This window comes from Chlorocebus sabaeus, chromosome 6 (genome assembly GCF_047675955.1).
Source record: "Chlorocebus sabaeus isolate Y175 chromosome 6, mChlSab1.0.hap1, whole genome shotgun sequence".
Classification (NCBI taxonomy): Eukaryota; Metazoa; Chordata; class Mammalia; order Primates; family Cercopithecidae; genus Chlorocebus; species Chlorocebus sabaeus.
The window spans coordinates 44,666,538-44,689,877 of record NC_132909.1 but is presented as its reverse complement, the minus strand read 5'-3'; the positions used below and the strand labels follow the sequence as shown (position 1 = coordinate 44,689,877).

Below are 23,340 nucleotides of genomic sequence, written 5' to 3'. Positions count from 1 at the left end.
TTCAGAGGCTCTGCGCTTGCAGTTCCTCCACCTGTTCCGGACTCTCTGTGTGACCAGCAGCTTCTTGTCCACTTGAGACTATTTGACTGGACCTCCTCTTACTCTTAAATTTAAAAAAATTTTTAAAATTTATTATTATCAGTTTTTTTTGAGATGGAGTCTCGCTCTGTCGCCCAGGCTGGAGTGCAGTGGCGCGATCTTGGCTCACTGCAATCTCTGCCTCCTGGGTTTAAGCGATTCTCCTGCCTCAGCCTCCTGAGTAGCTGGGATTACAGGCACGAGCCACCACACCTGGCTAATTTTTGTATTCTTAGTAGAGATAAGGTTTCACCTTGTTGGCCAGGCTGGTCTCACACTCCTGGCCTCAGGTGATCTGTCTGCCTTGGCCTCCCAAAGTGTTGGAATTACAGGTTTGAGTCACGGCGCCCAGCCGGCCTCCTCTTGCTCTGTGGAAAGGAGGTGCCACCTCAGGGTCCTGCACTTCCTGGGCAAGGCCAGCTGGTCAGCCTAGGCCCTGCAGCCTCTTCCTCCCTGCCCTGAGCCCTCAGCACTGCCCCCCTCCTTCCCTCCCAGCTTCCACCCCTGCCTCTGACAGTTCCAGAACCCTCTGTGGCTTCTTTTCATGTCGCCCAGAGCCTGCCCCTCCCCATTTCCTGCCCCTTTCTTTGCTCCTGTGTCCCCTGGGCACAGGGCCTTTGCACGGGACTGTCCTCCTGACCTCTGCTGGTCCACAATGCTCCTTCCCAAGGTGGCTGGCTCCCTGGTCTCTCAAGCCCTTCGTGAATCTCCAATGTCCTTTTCTCAGTTTCCCTGACCACCTCTTCATTCACCTCCTCATGAGCCCGCTCTGTTTGTGGTTTCTTTTCTTTTTTTTTCTTTTTTTTTTTTTGAGACAGAGTCTTGATCTGTCACCCAGGCTAGAGTGCAGTGGCGCGATCTCCGCTCACTGCAACCTCTGCCTCCCAGGTTCTAGCGATTCTCCTGCCTCAGCCTCCGAGTAGCTGGGACTACAGGCTCGTGCCATCACACCCAGCTAATTTTTGTATTTTTAGTAGATGGGGTTCCACCATGATGGCCAGGCTGGTCTTGAACTCCTGATCTCAGTTTATCCTCCCACTTCGGCCTCCCAAAGTGCTCGGATTACAGGCATGAGCCACTGCGCCTGGCCTGGTTTCTTTTTACAGCATTTATGCATTTGACATGCATATGCTTGTGGCCAGCTCACTCCTGCAGAAGGGAAGGACTGCCGGGGCTGTGTCACCAGCACCTGGGACAAGGCAAGTGGCCCTAGTGCCAGGCTTGTGCCAGGCCCTGGGCTCCAACAGGAGAAGGTGGGGAGGGAGGTGACAGGGACACAGGTGATCTGTGGGTGGCCGTCAGAGTAGCTTTAGGAACAGCAGGTGAAGCCCAGAGAAGGAGGGAGAGGATGAGGAGGGGGAGAGGGAGGAGGAGGATAGGAGAGGGGGATGGGGGGGATGGGGGAGGATGGGGAGGAAGATGGGGAGCGAGAGGAGGGGTATGGGGGAGGAGGAGAGAGGGATGACTTCCCACAGCTGCCTCTCAGAGGCCACTGCCCAAGGCCAGCCTCTGCACTTTTGTCCCTGAAGCGGGTGCTTGGCTCCGGGATGAGGTGGCGTCAGCGGCCGACCTGGGCCTGTCACACTCTGGCGGGGGACTGTGGGCTGGCCCTGCAGAGCTCAGCCCCGGGCTGAGTCACAGCATAGTGCCAGGCATGGGCCTCCCTGACAGAAAGCAAACTCCAGGCGAGAAGGTCTGGGGGTGGGTGGGGACCATCTACGGTAAAGGCAGCCCCAGCTGGGTGAGGAGGGCACGGACCCTGGGCCCAGCAGACCATCGGAGGGACAGAAAGACCTGGAAGCCTTGGATTTAGGAACTAGACTGGTGCTTTTGGTTTCTGTTTCTTGAGGGGGTGAGGATGAGGCTTCGTGAAACCAGTCAGGAAGAATGAAACACAGAGCTGGTCCGACACCCAGCTCAAGGGAGGGGGGCCGGAAGCTTCTGGAAGTCTGCAGGGGCCTAAGCAGGGGCTACTCTAGCCCACGAGGGCCAAGTTGGCGGAGGCAGGCGAGGGGACTCTGCGGCTCGAGTCACAGGTCAGGAGAGACTGGGCCTAGAGCCCGCAGCTGCCGGGCTGGAAAGGTCAGAGCCGGCTCTGCGTCTGGCTGCACCGGCAAGAAGCCGCAATTACACAGGCAAAGGAGGCCAGGGATTAGCCCCGACTCGTGGGAACCTGAACAGTGAGAAGGCACTAGGGGGTGTTGGAACATTCTGAGTTCAGAGCCTGGTCAGGGAGGAAAAACCAGAGATCAGCAGGAAGGGGAAGGGGCCTCCGAGGGCTTTCCCAACCCAAATTCCCAGGACGCCTGACCCCAGAGCTCCCGGATTTCACCCACGCCTTGTGACACACACGACCCCTGGGAGGAAGGAGCTCAGGCCCATCGGAGAGCCCCAGAAGCCTCTAAGGGCCACTGAGTCTAGGATGAGGGGCAGGAGCTGCAAATGGGACCTCCCTGCTCCCCACCCTTCCTTCCCTCCTTCCCTGAAGATTGCCCCACCCACCTCACCCTGTGAGCCCAGCCCAGCCCCCTGCACGGCCCACCCTGTAGGGGCATGGGATGTGCCAAGAGATGCTCCTGTCAACCAGGCGCAGTGGCTCACGCCTGTAATCCCACCACTTTGGGAGGCCAAGGTGGGAGGATCACTTGAGGTCAGGAGTTCAACACCTGCCTGGCCAACATGGTGGAACTGTGTCTGTACTAAAAATACATAAATTAGCCACGCCTGTTGGTGCACACCTGTAATCCCAGCTACTTGGGAGGCTAAGGCAAGAGAATCGCTTGAACCCAGGAAGTGGAGCTTGCAGTGAGCTGAGATCGCGCCACTGCATTCCAGCCTGGGCAACAGAGCGAGATTCTGTCTCAAAAAAAAACCAAAAAAAAAAAACAAAAAAAAAAAACCGATGCTCTTGTCCAGCAGGCAGGTGGGTGCCGTGGGTCAGTGCATCCCAAGGCTTCCAGGCCTGGGCCCACAACTGCCGCCCCTGCCTGTGTTGAGGGGGCGGGTTTGTGAGGTTCAGGGCAGGCCGCAGCCTGGAGCCCACATGCCCCATCTCTAACCATCAATCAAGTGCCGCTGTGGAGGAGAGGATTCAGGCGACAGCAGATATCCATCCCTGTCCCCCACCCCACACACAAGGAGAGCATCCCAGGTTAGGACACTGTAAATGCAAAATCTGTACGATGGCAAGGAACTCTGAAGACTCAAGAAACAGTTCCTCACGGACGGGGCCTTTTATTCCAATCACCTCTCAAAATAGGTCTCCAAACGGGGACCCTGAAGAGAAGGTTATGCGGGGTGACAGGCTGTTGCCTGGCTCAGGGCTTCCCTGCAGTTACTTCCCGGTCCGCAGACGCTACCCGGAGCCTTTCCCGAAAGTGCTGACTCAGTCTCAGGCGCGTGCCCGAGTTTTGACAAGTCCGGCCTGGCTCAGAAAGGGGGCAGGAGCCTCGTGAGACTCTTCCGAGGGGATTCCTGTCCCCAGTCTTCTCTGTGTGAACGCCAGTGTGGCCAGATGGGGATAGATGATGGAGCCCAGGCCACCGGGGAGGGGGTGATGGGGACCATGCGTGGCCCCTGCCTGGGACTTCCTTCCCCACACACCTGTCAGCATTAACATCTCCACAGAGGGGAGAGGGTATAGGAAAACCTGGTGTGGGGGCACCGGGGACTCTCAAGAGCCCCACTGTCCAGATGCTGGTCTTGCCTTTTGTAAAAGGACATCAGGACCCCACTGTGACGCTGACGCCTGGTGAGATCTCTCAAAAGGAAGCTTCCCTTACGGGAACGGTGATTTCCTGAGAGCCCAGAGACAGGCAGAGGGCAGGAGACCCGCTAGGTGCGCCCAGATGCTCAAAAGGAAGAGTGGATGTGCAGTGTGTAGTTTTATTTGTTTTTATTTTTGTAACACAAGAGAGGAAGCGATGGGCCAGGGCCCAAGGCATCCTGTGCACGGGTTCGAAGGCTTTCAACCGTCCCGGGTTTGTTTTGAAGGCAATTTTGGGGCCGCGCCCAAAGAAACTCTGCAGGCTGTCAGTCCCAGCGTGAACAGCTTAAAATAAAAATCTCCCGTCTGGTCACTGCTCGGAGAAGCTCTGAGAAATGCAAAACAAACCCGCCTGGAAAATGCCGCCCTGAGAACCAGAGCGAGGGCTTGAAAGATGCCTTCAACACAGACTCTTCCAGGAATCCAGCCAGCTTTGGGACGGCCGCTTCACAAAACCAAAAACACGAAATAACATTTCCAACCGGAGAACTGCCGGTTTTAGCAAGAAAAAGGGACTTCACCTAAAAGGGAGGGTCGCAAAACACGAAGGGGGTTCCCCCTGATGCCTGCCTCTTCCTTTCTGAGCAGATCCGTCCGAGACTGTGGAGCGGAATCGCCGCCCTGGCAGGAGAGGGCTCAGCGGCCGGTCTGGGTGGGCTCACTGTTTGCCCGCCTGTCTGCCCGGCTTCTTCTCTGGCTGGCCTCTGCCTGTGCCCGGGATCCCACCTCGGCCCCGGCCGCCAAACACACCTAGAGGACAGAGAGAGAGGGGGCTGCAGCAGAGCCAGGTGAGTGGGACCTTCGACAGGATCCCAGTGCCCTGAAACTCTAGTCCAGGTCACCTAAGTCCCCAGGCTCAGCTTCCTCATGTGTGAGGTGGGGACTGAGGGTGCTTTGGATCTCCTCCATGGGGCAGAGCATCTGAGGAAGGCAGGAACTCCAGGGCATCCTCATTATGGGACTAGACCCAGCCCCCAGGGACACAGGGGGGGACTAGGCAACAGAGGGCACTAAGTCCCATGGCAGGTTGGGGCAGGCTTCCTAAACGACAAAGCCAGAAGGGCTTCCTGGAGGAGGGGGAGGTGAGAGAGAGGTGGAGCAGAGACTAGGGCATTAGGCCAGGCTGGGGGATGCCTGGGGGTGCCTCTCACACTCCAGGACCACCCATGGCCCCTCATCCACCTGCCAGGAGGAAAACAGATGAGGGGTTTCTGTGAATCCAGCCCCAGGGATGGAGAAGGGGAGGGGACTCCCCACCTGGCCTGAGGCCACAGAGATAGGAGACCATGAGGCCAAATGACATTTTCCATGAAGCCCCTGAGGTGGCAGCATGTGGCCACTGGGGAGGTGACAGGGGGGTCCCGGGAGATAGGGTCCCAGGAGATGAGGGCACCAGGGACTCACTGAGTGGACACTGCAGCGGTGCCTACAGTAATCCTGAGCAGGCTGCACACAGGGCACGCTTGTCCCCACACCGTCTGTGTGCCCAGCACCCCTTCATGCCACCCCCACCACAGGCCAGGCCTGGACGCAGCAGGCTGGGTGGGCCGGGACCCAGCACTGATCCCTCCCTCTCCGTCTCCCTCAGGGACCCCAGCTCTGTGAGCCCCGTCTAGGGAGCTGTTTCAGATAACTTTCTACCTGGACGAATGCTTGAGGAAATCAAAGCTGGAGCTTCAAACAGCAGGAGTGCCAAGGCCAGCAAGAGGAGCTGGCCCTGCGCCCCATGTGCCCGGTGCCAGGGGCCAGCGCTGCAGGCAGCATAGCTCCGGCCCTCCACAGAGCCCACTCGGAATCTCAGCCTTGGGCCGGGGAGGTCTGGAGACAGGAGGACTGACCCCAACAGGAACTGGAATCACTGTCTCCTCTGCAGATCTCAACCCCGTGAAGGTGGGGTCAGGGGTCCAGATTTAGAGGATCCAAGAGGTCAGGGCTCTCACCAGCCAGGGGCCACCAGGCCCTGTGGGGACAGAGGCCAGAGGCCAACACTGGCCCAGGCCACCAACCTCCCCTCTCACCAGGAAGGGCCAGCTGTGCCAGGGTGCACGGCCTGGTGGGAGTTACTGCGAGGCTGCTATCTGCACCCCATGGCCCCGTGGCTTCCTGCAGAGCAGCCAGAGAAAACCCCCGCCTTCCCTAGGTAGGACCCGACCCACTCTCTCAACAACCTTGACCCCAAGTGCTGGGAAGGAGCCAGGCCTGGGACCCCAGAGGCCCCACCCACCCTGAGATCCGCAAAGTTCCCTGCCTGGAGTACTACCCCATCCCTCCCTCGGGCTCACTCCTGACCACCTCGTGAGCCCGCACTCAGAATTGGCGCCTGGGGCCTTCCGGGGCCAGCCTGCCATGCTGCAAGCCCCCAGGCTGGCACCTGAGCCCAGCACACCAGCAGTGCCCATGGATGGAAGAAGCAAAGCCCAGGTCCCCCTGAAAACACAAGAGCTGGGGACAGAGAGGTGGAGACGCAGGGGCTACAGATGGCCCCTGGGCCTAACAAATGGAATTTTACACCAATTCATCATCTCTGGTGGGGGCAGGTGACCTTGGCTCTGGATAGAGCCACGGCAGGGAAAGGGCCCCACACCAGGCCCCAAGTGGAGTCCTTGCCAGCGGCCTGGACAAGTGGGCACCGCCAGACCCTCTCAGAGGGGAAACTGAGGCTTGGGGAGGTGACTTGATGTGCCCTGAGGACTACCAGGAGGCGCAGTGAGAGGAGGACTGAGTCCCAGGTCTCCGGGCTCCTCTGGCTGGGTCTCAGCTCATGGCCAAAGACCAGGAGGGGGGCCCGGGAGGGTCAGGAGGCTCCGAGGCAGTGCTGCATGGGCACTAGCCAAGAAGGCCAACCCCGAGAAGGAGGGATGCCACGTGTGGCTGTCCTCCCGCCCCAGGTATGTCCACTGGGGATGGGAGACCCACCTCGGCCGGCGCTGCCCATGCCACGGCCTTTCTGCTGCTTCTGCTGCTGCAGGCCTCCGCGGCCGCGGCCCTTGGCCACCACCTCCTCCTTGACCATGTCAATGATCTCGTCAGGAATGCGCAGGTACTTGATGGTGCTGCCACGGATGTAGCACTCAGGCATCCGCCAGAACTTGTCCCCGTCCTGCGGAGAAGGGGAGCGGGTTTTTTTTATTTTTGAGATGGAGTCTCGCTCTATCACCCAGGCTGGACTGCAGTGGCACGATCTTGGCTCACTGCAACCTCCGCCTTCTGGGATCAAGCAATTCTCCCGCCTCAGCCTCTCGATTAGCTGGGATTACAGACGCCTGGCTAATTTTTTTGTATTTTAGTAGAGACGGGGTTTCACCGTGTTGGCCAGGATGGTCTTGATCTCCTGACCTCGTGATCCGCCTACCTCAGCTTCCCAAAGTGCTGGGATTACAGGCGTGAGCCACCGCGCCCAGCCCTATTTTTAAATTTTACTTTTATTTTTATTTTTTTGAAACGGAGTCTTACTCTGTCACCCAGGCTGGAGTGCAGTGGTGCGATCTCGGCTCACTGCAACCTCCGCCTCCTGGGTTCACGCTATTCTCCTGCCTCAGCCTCCTGAGTAGCTGGGACTATAGGCACCAGTCACCACGCCCGGCTAATTTTTTTGTATTTTTAGTAGAGACAGGGTTTCACCGTGTTAGCCAGGATGGTTTCGATCTCCTGACCTCATGATCCACCCGCCTTGGCCTCCCAAAGTGCTGGGATTACAGGTGTGAGCCACCGCGCCTGGCCGGGGAGCGGGTTATTACCAGGCTGTCTGGCCCAGCACTGGGAGCAGGGTCTCAGATCTGTGGGAGGCCCTGCAGATCCCGCCCAGCCTGCACCCCGCACCACCCCTGCAAGCTGCACAGTCTCAGTCCCAGGAAAGGCATCCACCCTGCAGGCAGGATTGCTCCTGATCCCAGGCAATCCTTCACCCAGTAGCAAGGGTGGGTGTGGTAGGCGCAGCCCCCTTGTGCACCCACAAGGAAAACAGACTCCTATCCTCTGCCCGTGTGCCTGGCTCAGGAGTGGCTGACTGGGGCTCCCTCCAGCCTGGGATGGGGCTCTCTCTGGTTGGGGTTGGGATTTTTCACCTGCAGCCCAAAGCCCAGAGTGCGTGGGGGCCTCCCTGTGCACCAGACCCAGACGAAGCCCAGCTACTCCTCCTCCTGCCCCAGCCCCACCTCACTTCTGAAAGCCTCTTTATGTGCCCTGACTCATTCATTCATCACAGTATCTCCCAACAGGGCCTGAGTTGGGTGCAGGGACATGCGAGCAAGCTACAGGCCTAGTGTGGTGGGTGAAGAGGGGTGGGGCACGGGGGAACTTGGGTCCTGCCAGGGTGGCTCAAGGACAGCTTCCAGTGATGCCAGTGTTAGGAGAGCTAACCGAGACTGGAGAAATGCGGGCCTTGCAAAGTCACAGATTCACGCTGCAATGCCTCCCTGAGGCCCCCACTGGGACAGATCGAGGGATTAGCAGGGGCCAGGGCCATTCCTACCGTATCAGTTCCCCAGTCCCACCCCACCGCCCAGGTTCCTGGACAGATCCACGTGTGATACCTGGAAGGCCTTTGCCCCAGATGCCCTTAAAAGTCAGATCACAGTATCTTCCTGCTTGGAACTCACCCATGGGCCCCTCTGTCTTGGGGGCAAGGTCTAAGAGCCTCAGCAGGGCTCTCTAGGGCCTGAGATCCTGCCCTGCCCTGGCGGTCCTCTCCCAGCTCCTGATGACATTCCCTCCAGATGGAACTTTCTGTTTCCGGAACACACGCCATGGGCTTGCCCCCAGGACTTTGCACGAGGTTTTCCCACTTCTCATCTGGATAACTCTGACCCCTAAAAGGCCTCACCTGCCTGAATCCCCAAGTCCACCCGTCAGACACTGTCCTCCATGCCTGGGTGGGTGTGGCCTGGCCCAGCGCTGGGCGGGGATGAACAGCCGCTTTGGGTGCTCACTGTCCTAGGAACCTGTCAGGGGCTCGGGGGGTGGACACACTATAGTTCTGTGGGGGCTCAGGGCCTGGGCAGACGGCTTGGCGCCCAGCTCTCCCAGGCAGGGCCCAGAGGCTTCCTCGTGCAGGAACCTGGGCAGGGCCTGAGCTCACTGCAGGGAGGCCCCTGCCTCCTGCCCACAGTGCTCCAGAGGTCCCTCAGCCCGGGCGGGTCTCTGCATCCTGCGGCCTGCCTCTGAGGGAGGGAGGGCCCCACTCAGATGGGACGATGTGAGTTCCCATCGCCTCTCCTCCCAGCCACCTGTGACGGCAGCATCACCGCCCAGCCACAGAGGCAGGCTGCCCAGGGAAAGTTATCCATCCACTCGAAGCTGGCGGCAGAGGCCAGAGCAACCCCTGGAGACCACACAGCCTCTGAATTAATAGGCTTCTCACGTCTAAGACCTGGAAGTGTCCAAAAGACCGCACATGCTCACACATGCAACACACCTGGTGATTCCAATGCTGGAAGGGGAGAGAGCCCCGCTGGCCGCAGGTGGGAGGCACGAGGTTCTGCAGCGAGGCACCGTCCGACACAGCCGGACTGGACCCACCCAGACGCCCTCCGAGAGGCTATGGCACGAAACCCAGCAAGCAGCTTCTAGAGCTTCTAGCGCTGCTGCACAGCAGCCCCACCACCTGTCCCCACCCTGTGCTGACGAGAGGCCCAGTCCTGGGTCAGGCTGGGGGTCAGGGCAAGACAAGGCCACTTCAGGAAGGAGCGCCTCCCTCCTCAAGCCCTGTTGTCCTGTCAAGGTGACCCCAGGCAGGCACTCCAAGCTCCCCAGCAGTTTCCTCCCTACCATGGGGGGCTGTCACCCACAGGGAGACAAGACAGATGGAGTCAGGGAAGGTTGGTGGGAGGAGTCCAAGGGAGCCGCTGCCTTCAGCACCATGCCTGACCTCCTCCTCAGTGCTCCATGGGTCATCCCAGGGGCAGGGAAGGCCCGTGACGCCAGGGGAACCATCTTCCAGCCCCGTCCGACCTAGCAGCGCTCCTAGCGAGGCACTTCCCAGTCTTGGGCTCTGGCTGGTGGCTCCTGGCCCACTGGGCCCTGGCACTGCTCCTGCCACCGTGACCTGGGCATCCTGGACATCCCATGGCCACGCTACCATGGCCCACAGAGTCCAGGCAACATCCAGGCTGGACTAAATTTAGGCAACAGAGCCTGGGAGGCTTGGACCTCCCCTGGAGGGGGTTGCCCCGACCTGAGCCACAGGGAGTCCCCAGGCCCAGGTCCTTCCAGGTCAGGGGTGGGACCAACAGACACACAGCAGGAAAGGCCGGGTGGGGGGGCAGCCTCACACAGGGTCAAAGTCCAGGGCGTGCTAGGGGACTTGGTGGCCTGGCCCACCCTGCCCTGTCCCTCCCCACTGACCCCTGTCAGGACGAGCAGTCCTAGGCAGCCTCCCCCACTGACTCCTCCCATGAGGCCCAGGGAGGGAGGATGCTGAGTTTCCACCCCCGCATACCACCCCCATTGGTGGGCGCAGTACCCACCCTGGACGTGCAGATGACTTCTCGCAGGTTAATGTTCATCCAGTTGTCGCAGCTCACCAGGTGTCCGTTGTACGTCTCCCCATTTTTCAACTCCACCAACTGGAAGAGAGACAGGCCAGAGGTCGGCTATGGCCCTGGAGCCCTGTGCCATGGGCCCCCCAGGAGGTGCAGCTCTGTCCCATGAGACGGACCACCACCTCCGGGCCTCAGCCCACAGCTCCCAGACCCCTAAATGGCCTTCCTTACAGGCGACAGGCTCTGCCTCCGCTATACGCTTCACTGGCAGTTAGACAGTCTATCATGATGCCAACCTTTGTACAATTAAAAAATGATACTGGGCTGGGCGTGGTGGCTCAGGCCTGTAATCCCAGCACTTTGGGAGGCCGACGTGGGCGAATCACGAGATCAAGAGATTGAGACCATCCTGACCAACATGGTGAAACCCCATCTCTACTAAAAATACAAAAATTAGCTGGGCATGGTGGTGCGCACCTGTAGTCCCAGCTACTTGGGAGCCTGAGGCAGAAGAATTGTTTGAACCCAGCAGGTGGAGGTTGCAGTGAGCTGAGACCACACCACTGCACTCCAGCCTGAGCAACAGAGTGAGATTTGATCTTAAAAAAGAAAAAACTAAGAAACACAGACATGTTTAAAGGAAGGAGTGAGACAATGGTGACGGTGGCCACTGATCCAGGGTGGCTGGGGGCCAGGTGGGCACAGCTGGGCTGGTCCGGCAGGCACCCCCACAACACCAGATATTTGGCCTTTGGTGTTCCGCAAATGCTGTTTTGCACTGTAATAATTACTCGACTATTTTGATATGTTTTGAGAACAAAGATAACTAGCACATCATTCTGAAGATATGCTGCTGTTCGGAAAAGGCTGAGATTTTTTGATGTCTTTTATGAGACAGGGTCTTGCTCTGTTGCCCAGGCTGGAGTGCAGTGTCGTGAGCATGGCTCACTACAGCCTCGACCTCCTGGGCTCAAGCCATCCTCCCACCTCGGTTTCCCTAGTAGCTGAAACTACAAGCTCACACTACCACACACGGTTAATTTATTTTCCTTTTGTAGAAGTGGGGTCTCACTGTTGTCCAGACTGGTCCCAAACTCCTGGGCTCAAGTGATCCTCCTGTCTTGGCCTCCCAGAGTGCTGAAATTATAGGCATTAGCCACTGAGCTCAGTCCAAAGCTGAGTTTTTCTTTTGAGACGAAGTCTCGCTCTTATTGCCGAGGCTGGAGTGCAATGGCGTGATCTCAGCTCACTGCAACTTCTGCCTTCCGGGTTCAAGCGATTCTCCTGCCTCAGCCTCCCAAGTAGCTGCGACTACAGGCACCTGCCACCATGCCCAGCTAATTTTTTAGTAGAGACGGGGGTTTCACCATGTTGGCTGGTCTCGAACTCCTGACTTCAGGTGATCCACCCGCCTTGGCCTCCCACCAACGGTGAGATTTTTAAATGATTCAACTTAGGCATCTGCCCGAGAGAAACAAACACAGGCAACTATACAAATATGTGTGCGTGAATGTTCACAGTGACACTATTCTCAATAGCCAAAAAGGGGAAAGAGCCCAGAAGCCTATCGGCAGACGAACAGATCAACAAAATGTGGTAAGTATCCGCTCCACGGAGTGTCGTCTGGCTATAAGGAATGAGGCACTGACACAGGCCACGGGGTGGATGAACCTCAAAAAAAAGGTGCTGAGTGACAGCCACCAGACTCGAGAGGCCTCATGGTCTCCGCTCACATGCATGGGATATATCCGGAATAGGCAACCCCACAGAGACGGCAGCTGCCTCGTGCTCATCAGGGGCTGGGGCTGGGAAGTGACTGCTGATAGAGACGGGGTTTCCTTTTGGGGAGACGGAAATGTTCTGGCCTAGATAGAGGTGGTGGTTACACAACGCTGTGACTGCACCAAATGCCACTAAATTGTGCACTTTAACTGAAGTATTAGTATGTAATATTACCATTTTTTGGAGACAGGGTCTCACTGTTGCCCAGGTTAGACCTGCAGCCTCAAACGCCCCTGGCTCAGGTGATCCTCCTGCCTTAGGCTCCCAAGTAACTGGAACTACAGGCACACGCCACTACACCCAGCTAATTTTTATATTTTATGGAGAGGCGTGGTTTCTCCTTGTTGCCCAGGCTGGTCTCCGAACTCCTGGGCTCAAGCCATCCTCTAGCCTCAGCCTCCCAAAGTGCTGGGATGACAGGCATGAGCCACCATGCCCAGCCTGAAGTTCTCTTTATTTTTTTAAGAGACAGGGTCTTGCTATATTGCCCAGGTTGGATTTGAACTCCTGGGCTCAAGTGATCCTTCCATCTCATTAATTTTCTCCCATCCAAGTACTAACCAGGCCTGACCCTGCTTAGCTTCCGAGATCAGATGAGATCGGGCGCGTTCAGGGTGGTATGGCCGCAGAACCCCCTCATTAATTTTTTTTCTTTTTTTAGAGACAAGGTCTCACTCTGTCGCTCAGACTGGAGCACAGTGGTATGATCATAGCTCACTGCAGCCTCAAACTCCTGGGATCAGTCAATTCTCTCGCCTCAGTCTCCCGCATAGCTGTGACTGTAGGCACACACCACCTCATCTGGCTAAATTTTGAATTCTTCTTCTTTTTTTTTTTTTTTGAGACGGAGTCTTGCTCTGTCACCCAGGCTGGAGTGCAGTGGCCGGATCTCAGCTCACTGCAAGCTCCGCCTCCCGGGTTCATGCCATTCTCCTGCCTCAGCCTCCCGAGAAGCTGGGACTACAGGCGCCCGCCACCTCGCCCAGCTAGTTTTTTTCTATTTTTTAGTAGAGACGGGGTTTCACCATGGTCTCGATCTCCTGACCTTGTGATCCGCCCGCCTCGGCCTCCCAAAGTGCTGGGATTACAGGCGTAAGCCACTGCGCCCGGCGTTTTTTTTATTTCTTAATAGAGACGGGGTTTCACCGTGTTAGCCAGGATGGTCTCAATCTCCTGACCTCGTGATCTGCCCGTCTCGGCCTCCCAAAGTGCTGGGATTACAGGCTTGAGCCACTGCGCCCGGCCAAATTCTTCTTCTTGCCCAGGCTGATCTTGAACTCCTGAGCTCAGGCAATCCTCCTGTCTCGGCCTCGGAAAGTGCTGGGATTACAGACGTGAGCCACTGCAACTGGCCCATTAAATTTTTAGTAAGTATGTATGTACTACTCTTACAAGCAGCAGAAATGACAGGGGTGTGGACACGCCTGGGGAGGGAGAAGGGAGCGAGCTGCTGTGCTGGTGGACAGGCAGGAAGCCATCTGCTCAGCCACCGCCCCTGTGCTGAGGCTGGCCCCCTCTCAAACAGGCTGTCCCAGACCACTGAGTACTCACCATGGGGTGATTCTGAGCCGTCTTCAACAGTGACAAGGGAAGCTGAAAGGCAAATAAAGCTGCATGATTTGTCTGTCTGATCAGCGCCTGGGAGCTCTGGTCTCGAGTCCCACCCACAACTCAAAGATGGTGCGGTATGGTGCAGGGGGCGCACAGGAGTGTGTGTCAATCACTCTCCACTGGAAATGCCATTTCCTTACTCTGCCCAGCCCCGGAACACACACCTGCCTCTTGGATTAGGAAGAAAAGCCTCACATACCCTCCCTCCTCCCATAGGTGGCCACCACCTGCTCTTGGTGCTGAACACTCTGGTCAATTTTTTTTTTTTTGAGACAGAGTCTCGCTCTGTCACCCAGGCTGGAGTGCAGTGGCACAATCACGGCTCACTGCAACCTCCACTTCCTGTGTTCAAGCCTCCCAAGCAGCTTGCCTCAGTCTCCCAAGCAGCTGGGGACAACAGGCGTGCGTCACCACACCCAGCTAATTTTTATATTTTTAGTAGAGGCGGCGTTTCACCATGTTGGCCAGGCTAGTCTCAAACTCCAGACCTCAGGTGATCCACCTGCCTCAGCTTCCCAAAGTGCTGGGATTACAGGCATGAGCCACCGCGCTTGGCCTAATGCTTGTATTTTAAGCTCAAACTGGTATGCCTGAGATGCATCCATGCTGAGGTTACTGTGAGTATGGAGTTGAGGACACTACAGCTTGGAAACTGGGGAACTTGCCCAGTACTATGGAGCTAGGAGGGGACAGAGCTGGCCTGGCCCTGTCTGTCTGAAGCAAGCACAAGCCCATGCCTTGCAGGGCAGCCCCAACTGGCTGAGACTGACACCGCCAGGCCCCATTGCAGGGGTCAGTCCCATCAGAAAAGGCCACATCTGAGCTGGTTTTATTTTTTCAGATGAAGTCTTGCTCTAAAAATACAAAACTTTGCTGGGCATGGTGGCATGCGCCTGTAGTCCCAGCTACTCGGGTGCTGAGGCAGGAGGATCACTTGAGCCTGAGAAGCAAGCCTGTCACCCAGGCTGTGGTGTGATCCTGGCTCACTGCAACTTCCACCTCCCGGGTTCAAGTGATCCTCCGCCTCAGCCTCCCAAGTAGCTGGGATTACAGGGGTGTGCCACTATTCCCCGCTAATTTTTGTATTTTTAGTAGAGACGGGGTTTCTACATGTTGGCCAGGTTGGTCTTGAACTCCTGACCTCAAGTGACCCACTTGCCTGGTCCTCCCAAAGTGCTGGGATAACAGCATGAGCCATCACCCCCAGCCTGAACTGGGTTTTCAAAGACAGAAGTCACCAGTTAAGGTGAACTTTCAAGATTTTTTTTTTTTTTTTTTGGTGGCGACAGGGTTTTGCTATCTTGCCCAAGCTCGCTTTGAACTCTTGGTCTCAAGGAATCCTCCCATCTCAAGCTCCCAAGTAGCTGGAATTACAGGTATGCGCTACCATGTCTGGTTTCAAGATGTTTTTTTCCATCATTACTGAATTTATTATGTCAAATATGTAGTGTTTCTATTACTGGGGGGAAAATCAACACTTTCATTTCGGAAACATAAAACTCAGCCCGTACACTGGGAGCTGCCTCGGGGTGACACAGGGCTGTGCCTGGGTGCGGGGTCCTATAACAGGCCTGTTCTAGTACTGCTGTGAGGAAGGCCCCAGCACCAAGGGGCCCTGACGAGACAGTGCCTCACAGGACAGAGGCTTCACCTTGCCTTGTCCTGGTGACTGGAATTCCAGGTGGCCCTGACCCCAGAAGCCGTTGCTGGGAGTCCTGCCCTGGCTATCACCCTGATCCACAGGGTGGCCGCCTTTCCAGGGGGTGTGAACTTGAAGGCCTCTCGCTGTGGAGGCCGGAAATGGCCTTCAACCCTGGTGGGGTGGCTCCCCCATGAAAGGAAGGGGCTGGGGAGGGAATCCTACATCCCACAGCCCCTTCCTGAGAAAAGCTGCCCAGGGGAGGTCGGTGCCAGCAGGAAGCCAGGCCCAAGCCCGCTTCCTGCACCGGCTTCCTGGAAGAGCCAGATAAGGGGGAAGAAGGGGCCATGTGGCCCCGGGGCGGCTGCTCGGAGAGGCGGGGAGGAGGGCTGCGGGCGGCTGGGCGTGTGTCTGACTGGGTGCCACCAGCCACAGAGAAAACACAAGAGCCACAGATTGGCACACGGGTCCCATGCCCAGGTCGCCCTTTACTGTGAAGAAGCCGTGGGTTTTCCTCAGTAAGCCTGTTTTATTTCTCCAGTCCATAACAGGAACGGGACCCAGGACGTCCTCCTGGATCACTAGGGAAGGGGCAGAGGTCCGGCTAGCCCTTCAAGGCCCACCTCTCATTCTGCAGAGGAGGCACCGGCGCCCACAGCAGAAGTGACCTGCCCAGGGAAATCCAGCAAGGCCCTGGCAGAGCTGCCCAGAGGCAGACGCCCTACTGTCAGCAGGTGGCCTGGAGACACACCTTCCAAGCCAGTGACAGCCCCTCTCGGGTCACCACCTGGTCCCAGTGACCAATAGCACAGCCTGGGAAGACCCATGGCCTCCTTGCCTGTCACCCGCAGTCCCATCCAAAAGCAGTAGAAAGAACGTCTGAGAAACAAAGAGAGCTGGTGGGACAGTCACAGCGGCTCTCGCCTGTAATCTCGGCACTTCGGGAGGCTGAGGCGGGCGATCACCTGAGGTCAGGAGTTCCAGACCAGCCTGGCCAACATGGCAAAACCCCGTCTCTACTAAAATACAAAAATTAGCTGGGCGTGGTGGCAGGCGCCTGTAATCCCTGCCACTCGGGAGGCTGAGGCAGGAGAATCGCTTGAAACCAGGAGGCAGAGGCTGCAGTGAGCAGGAGTTCGAGACCAGCCTGGTCAATATGGTAAAACTCCATCTCTACTAAAAATGCAAAAATTAGCCAAGCGTGGTGGCGCACACCTGTAGTCCCAGCTACTCGGGAGGCTGAGGCAGAAGAATCGTTTGAACCCAGAAGGCAGAGGCTGCAGTGAGTTGAGATCGTGCCACTGCACTGCAGCCTGGCTGACAATGACATTTCATCTCAAAAAAAAAACAAAAACCAAAAACCAAAAAACACCCAAATAGGGTTGGTGCAGACCTGCTCACAACACTCCCCAGGCCAGTTACAGAGCCAGGCCTGAGAGTTTCTGCCACACTGGCCGTCACACCCATTCCTGCCACCTGACCTTGACTTCTGCTATTGCCTCTGCCTGGGGTGACCTTCCCCAGACCTTCGCGTGGCTGCTGAAACGTCACCTCCTTTGGCCAGGCCCTCTTAATGGCCACTCTCTGCCTCATGGGTGTTTGTTTCCATCATAGGATGCAGCCAGTCTTTAATTACCTTGTTTATTACCTCTGTCCCTTGCTAGACTGGAACACTCAAAGTGGGTGTGGACTTTGTCCAGGGCCAAGCACAAGGCCAGGCACATAAGAGGTACTCGGTAAATATTTGTTGAATAAATACACAAAAGAAATGCACACACCACCCAGGGAGGCACGCAGGGAAGGCAGAACACTTGCCCCACCCCACAGGTAAGGGAAGGAGTGGCCGCCGGACAGGGAGTTGCCTGACTCCCAGGTCCTCCAAGGCTGCAATGGCCTGGGGCTGTGACCATATATCTTGATTTCTCCTATATCCTCATTTCCAAACTCTGTTGGAGAAAGAGGTCAGAGGAAGGGGTGGATCCTCAAAATCTTAAAAGAAGATACATCAAAGTGCCAGGTGAGGCTGGGCACAGTGGCTTGCGCCTATAATCACAGCACTTTGGGAGGCTGAGGTGGGAGGATCACTTGAGCCCAGGAGTATGAGACCAGCTTGGGCAACACAGCAAGATTCCGTCTCTACAAAAAATGTAAAAATTAGCCAGGTTTAGTGACCCATGTGGTCCCAGCTACGTGGGAGGCTGAGGTGGGAGGATCACTTGGGCCAGTGAGGTTGAGGCTGTAGTGATTGTGCCACTGCACTCCAGCCTGGACGACAGTGAGAGCTCAGTTCCAAAAAAAGAAAAAAAAGTGCAGAGTGCAGTGGCTCACACCTGTAATACCAGCAATTTGACACACCGAGGTGGGTGGATCACCTGAGGTCAGGGGTTCAAGACTAGCCTAGTCAACATGGTGAAACCCCATCTCTACTGAAAATACACAAATTCTCCAGGCGTGGTGGCGCATGCCTGTGATCCCAAACTACTTGGGAGGCTGAGGCAGGAAAATCACTCTCTCCGAGAGGTGGAGGTTTAATGGGCTTTCTTGGAGCGTCTGGAATCTGGTTCTCAGGTCTAGATCCACGAAGACCTAATCCAGTGCCTCCTAATTCAGGAAGCTGTCCAGGACTGTCCATCCCCGCTCCTAACCCAGGCCACTCCTTCTGGCCCTGCCCTGATCACAGGGAACTGGAAGTGTGTATCCCATGATGCCTTGTCCATTCTTGGCCACTCCTCCAGGAAATGGCTGGATAGCCAGGACTCTGGATGTTCAGAAGGTGGGAAGGGGCTGAATGAATGAGTTCACACTTTGCCCAGGCACCGTTCTGCACACTGGGAATATAGTTGGAAGAAAAACAAAGATTCTGCTTCCACAAAACTTAACACAGGGATGGATCCTTCCAGCTCTGCCCAGTCTTTCATGCCAACTCTGCCCTCTAAGTACATGGCAGAGGGACAGGCTCTCTGAATCCTTGCTCTTGAAACCGCCTTTGCAAAAATTGTAACTGAGGAAATTATGACAGTGAAAAGAGATCAGACCTAACCGACTCCATTGTGCTTCTAACCTTTAAGTTGTCCTTGCTTATTCCTGGGCATAGGCCGAACTAACCTTGGGAAGGTATTTAGTGTATAGTTTGACTCTGAAACAAAATTGGTAATAGCCCTTTCCCAAAAAGACCCTCTTCTTGCCTGGGGACCAGTCTGCCTTTGTAGGACTAACAAATAAGCTACACGATTAGAAATTATTGTTTACGAGTCATACAGCCTCTGGCTGCAAGAGTCTGAACCTCCCCAAATTGCTCCTAGGGATAACATCACTATTATAATATCTAAGATCAGCGTTTGAGATATTTTGCAGACCCTGTACTTGATGGATCAGCTGACACCACCCAGACCAGTAATCTGGCTCAACCAGTCCTGCAATCCCACCCAGGAACAGAAGACAGCAAGAAAATCTCACTTCAACCCCCCTGCCAATGACTCCATCTCCAACCTCAGGAAGCTCCAACCAATCAGCACTTCCCACTTCCTGAGCTCCTACCCGCCAAATTATCTTTAAAAACTCATACCCCTAGGCCAGGGGCGGTGGCTCAAGCCTGTAATCCCAGCACTTTGGGAGGCCGAGACGGGTGGATCAGGAGGTCAGGAGATCGAGACCATCCTGGCTAACACGGTGAAACCCCGTCTCTACTAAAAAATACAAAAAACTAGCTGGGTGAGGTGGCGGGCGCCTGTAGTCCCAACTACACTGGAGGCTGAGGCAGGAGAATGGCGTAAACCTGGGAGGCGGAGCTTGCAGTGAACTGAGATCCGGCCACTGCACTCCAGCCTGGGCGACAGAGCAAGACTCCGTCTCAAAAAAAACCAAAAAAACCAAAAAACTCGGATCCCCTAATGCTCAGGGGAGACTGATTTCAGCAGTAATAAAACTCCAGTCTCCTGCATAGCTGGCTCTGTGTGAAATACTCTTTCTTTATTGCAATTGCCCTGTCTTGATAAATGGGCTCTGTCTAGGAAGCAGGCAAGGTGAACCCGTTGGGTGGCTACACACTGACCAGCTGGATTTAGGGAGAGCTCTTTCACTAATCCACAGTTCTGATGCAGCCACCCCTGGGGGGCCCTCCTGGTTACTGAATCTCCCACTGTCTCACAGTCTGGAAGTCACATCCCCAACAAGGGCCTTGGTTTCTCTCATTGAAAAAAGGGCCAGATGCTGATGAGCCAGGCAACTCCCAGCTCTGGATTCCTTCTGGATTCCTTTTCTGATCTGCACACTGGGAGACAAGGGCACTTTCTAGCCCAGATCCAGAACTTCCAGAATCATAAACAATGTGGCCCCGCAGAGACCTGGGCTGCAATTTTTCCTTCTGTGTATGGGGAGGATGTACTTTGCCCACCCCTAGCTCAAAACGCTCCCTTCCCCTGGAATGACATGCATTGTGAACCAAGGAGAAACACCACACCCCAGCACCAGGCCTACTTTTCAGCCAGAAAACAAGCGGCCTAGGAGGCTCTGCTGCTAGCATTTTAAGCATCTTAGGAGCTCTGAAATTCCTAAAACTAAGTTTCACAACTCAGACTGGCCCTCTACTTCCCAGCACTCTAGGTTTCAATCTGGGAGGACAGACTGGGTCCGAAGCGTAAGGGACCCCCTTCCCTGCCCAAAAACTCTCTGTTGCATTTGGCAGATCCCCACTTTTTTAACCTCAGTTTCCCAACCTGCAAAATGAGAAAACTAAGTAAGGCGAGGCCACTGTACTGTGGATACGAGTACGTGAAACCCTAAATCCCAGACACGAACGTGGTAGTACCACCTGCAGTCCCCAGCATCAGTTTCCCGGCCGTGTGCCGGGGGACGGGACTCAAGGCTCGGACCGTACGTTCGCCCCGCGCCAACCCAGCCCTCAGCGCCCGCCCACAGGGCTCCTAACGACTGCGGTTCCCGCCTCCCGGTGAGACCCCGCCGTTGCTCTGCCCTCACCATGGTGCCGGCGGGGACCGGGCTCGCCGGCCACTTCCGCCGCCGCCGCTGCACACGCTCCCGGCGGTCGTCGCCACGCCGCGCCGCGCGCCACTGGGCTGAAAGAAAGTGGCAGAGACACGAGCCAGTCAGCACCGGGCTAGAAGGGCGGTTAACCAATCCACGCGGAGTAGGGCGGGGCCCGCTAGGCGAAAGGGGCGGGCCGAGCCGTGTTCCCGCCAGAAGAACGAGGAAGGGAGCCGTAAAGTGCCGCGGCTTGTAATACAAAAGGGGGCGGAGCAACGCGCGCCGAGGCGGGGTGCATTGTGGGTAAACGCGTGCGCAGGTGAAACCTTCGTCGGTCGTCTGGGCTCCACGCTGTGGGCAAAGCCAGTAACTGCCTTTGCAGTTGAGGGAGAGAAATCCAGGCTTCGTGGTGATTGGGACGTGCCTGGTGTCGCCCTTCGGACTCCTAGTTTTCTGATTCTGTAATTATCCAGGGAACATCATTTAGTAGGTTGGAATCCTGACCACGACCCTCGGGGCCTCAGTTTGCTCCCTGTAAATAGTGTCTGCTCCAAAACGTTACTTACTATGAGGATGAAATGAATGAAACCGTGTAAAAGCACTTAAAACAGCGTCTGGCACATATTAAGTACTTAATACCTATTCTGTGCCTGCTTCTGCTCATAGAAATGAACAGTGCACAAAATTCGTGGCCCTTAGGGAGACAGACAGTAAACAAAGTAAATAGGCGAATGCTATTAGTTTCCTGGGGCCTGCTGTAACAAATGCCCACACACTGGGAGGCTTAAAACAATAGAACGTGATTTTCTCATAATTCAGGAGACCAGAATAATGAAATGAGGTTGTCAGCAGGGTTGGCTCCCTCTGGAGGCTCTGAGGACAATCTGCATGTCCTATGCCTCTCTCCTGGGTTCTGGTGGCTGCTGGGAAACCTCGGAGTTCTTGGCTTGTAGATGCAGCCTTCCACGTTCTGCCTCTGTCCTCACTTGGCCTTCTCTGTGTGTCTCTGAGTCTCAAACGACTCTCTCCTTTTTTTTTTTCTTTTTTTGTAGAGACAGGGTCTCCCTATGTTGTCCAGGCTGGTCTCGAACTCCTGGGGTCAAGCAATCCTCCCTCCTCTGCCTCCCAAAGTGCTGGGATTACAGGCGTGAGCCACCGAGCCCAGCCTCTCCGTTTTCTTATAAGGACACGCCTTTCTCTTGTTAAGCCCACCATAAATTCAGGATAATGTCATCGCAAGATCCTTAATTACATCTGCGAAGATCCTATTTTTTTTTTTTTTGAAATGGAGTCTCATTCTATCACCCAGACTACACAGTGCAGTGGTGGGATCTCAGCTCACTGCAATCCCTCCCTCCTGGATTTAAGGGATTCTCCTGCCTCAGCCACTGGAGTGGCTAGGATTACAGGCACACGCCACAATGCCCAGCTAATTGTTGTATTTTTAGTAGAGACGGGGTTTCACCATGTTGGCCAGGCTGGCCTCGAACTCCTGACCTCAGGTGATCTACCCACCTCAGCCTCTCAAAATGCTGGGATTACAGGCGTGACTCACTGTGCCCAGCCTCATTTTTTAATGACCAATGCTATTTATTGACATTATACATAATATCAAAAGACTGAAAGAAACCCAATGCGACCACATGATGAGTAATACAGCTATAAAAAGGAATGAAGACAGTCTTCATATACTGACATTGAATGGTGTCTTGATATATTAAGTGGAGAAAAACCAAGGTAGAGAACAGTTTTTACAATATGTCATCTTTTGTGTGCTCAAAGAGAAATATATGCATGTGTATGTGTTTATATATTTGCATATTTTATTTATATATATATATATATATATATTTTTTTTTTTTTGAGACGGAGCCTCGCTCTGTCACCCAGGCTGGAGTGCAGTGGCCGGATCCCAGCTCACTGCAAGCTCCGCCTCCCGGGTTTATGCCATTCTCCTGCCTCAGCCTCCTGATTAGCTGGGACTACAGACGCCTGCCACCTCGCCCGGCTAGTTTTTCGTATTTTTTAGTAGAGACGGGGTTTCACCGTGTTAGCCGGATGGTCTCGATCTCCTGACCTCATGATCCGCCTGTCTTGGCCTCCCAAAGTGATGGGATTACAGGCTTGAGCCACCGCGCCCGGGTTATATATATATATTTTTTACCACACCAAGCACATGAACAAAATTTGCTTTTATATATATATATATATATATATATATATTTTTTTTTTTTTTTTTTTTTTTTTTGAGATGGAGTTTTGCTCTTTTTGCACAGGCTAGAGTGCAGTGGTGTGATCTTGGCTCACCGCAACTTCCACCTCCTGGGTTCAAGCGATTCTCCTGCGTCAGCCTCCCGAGTAGCTGGGATTACAGGCATGCGCCACCACGCCCAGCTAATTTTGTATTTTTAGTAGAGACGGGGTTTCTCCATGTTGGTCAGGCTGGTCTCGAACTCCTGACCTCAGGTGATCCGCCCACTTTGGCCTCCCAAAGTGCTGGGATTACAGGCATGAGCCACTGTGCCCGGCCAATTTGCTTATATTTTTAAATAAGAAACGTAAAGACCAGGCACGGCAGCTCACGCCTGTAATTGCAGCACTTTAGGATGCCAAGGTGGGCGGATCACCTGAGGTCAGGAGTTTGAGACCAGCCTGGCCAACGTGGTGAAACCCCATCTCTACCAAAAATACAAAAAAATTGGCTAGGCATGGTGGTGGGCACCTGTAATCCCAGGAGAATTGCTTGACCCCGGGAAGTAGAGGTTGCAGTGAGCTGAGATTGTGCCACTGCACTCCAGCCTGGGCCCCAGGGCGAGACTCTTAAAAAAGAAAGAAACATGAAAAGAACGAGCCAGGCCAGGCACGGTGGCCTATGCCTGTAATCCCAGCACTTTGAGAGGTTGAGGTGGCTGGACCACTTGAGCCCAGGAGTTTGAGACCAACCTGGGAAATACAGCAGCAAAACTCTGAATCTACAAAAAATGCAAACAAGTTGCTGAGTG

At 55.3% G+C, this 23,340-nt stretch overlaps 1 protein-coding gene across 1 annotated transcript; it reads right to left on the bottom strand.

The window, feature by feature from the left end:
• Positions 1-3,956: 3,956 nt before the first annotated feature.
• LSM4 (LSM4 homolog, U6 small nuclear RNA and mRNA degradation associated) lies at positions 3,957-20,457 on the bottom strand. The gene is made up of 5 exons (XM_007995789.3): positions 20,333-20,457; positions 13,657-13,698; positions 10,309-10,407; positions 6,761-6,944; positions 3,957-4,594 (listed from the first exon to the last, which is right to left on the bottom strand). The coding sequence occupies exons 1-5, from the start codon at positions 20,333-20,335 to the stop codon at positions 4,503-4,505; spliced, it is 420 nt and encodes a 139-aa protein (XP_007993980.2). The 5' UTR covers positions 20,336-20,457; the 3' UTR covers positions 3,957-4,502.
• Positions 20,458-23,340: the final 2,883 nt, after the last annotated feature.

Bases quoted from the DNA above. Each gene is read 5' to 3' on its own strand.
- LSM4 (XM_007995789.3), bottom strand. The intron at 6,945-10,308 runs GTGGGTACTGCG...CCTTCTCCGCAG, and splicing joins AAGTCATCTGCACGTCCAGG to GACGGGGACAAGTTCTGGCG. The intron at 4,595-6,760 runs GTGGGTCTCCCA...TCTGTCCTCTAG, and splicing joins CATGGGCAGCGCCGGCCGAG to GTGTGTTTGGCGGCCGGGGC.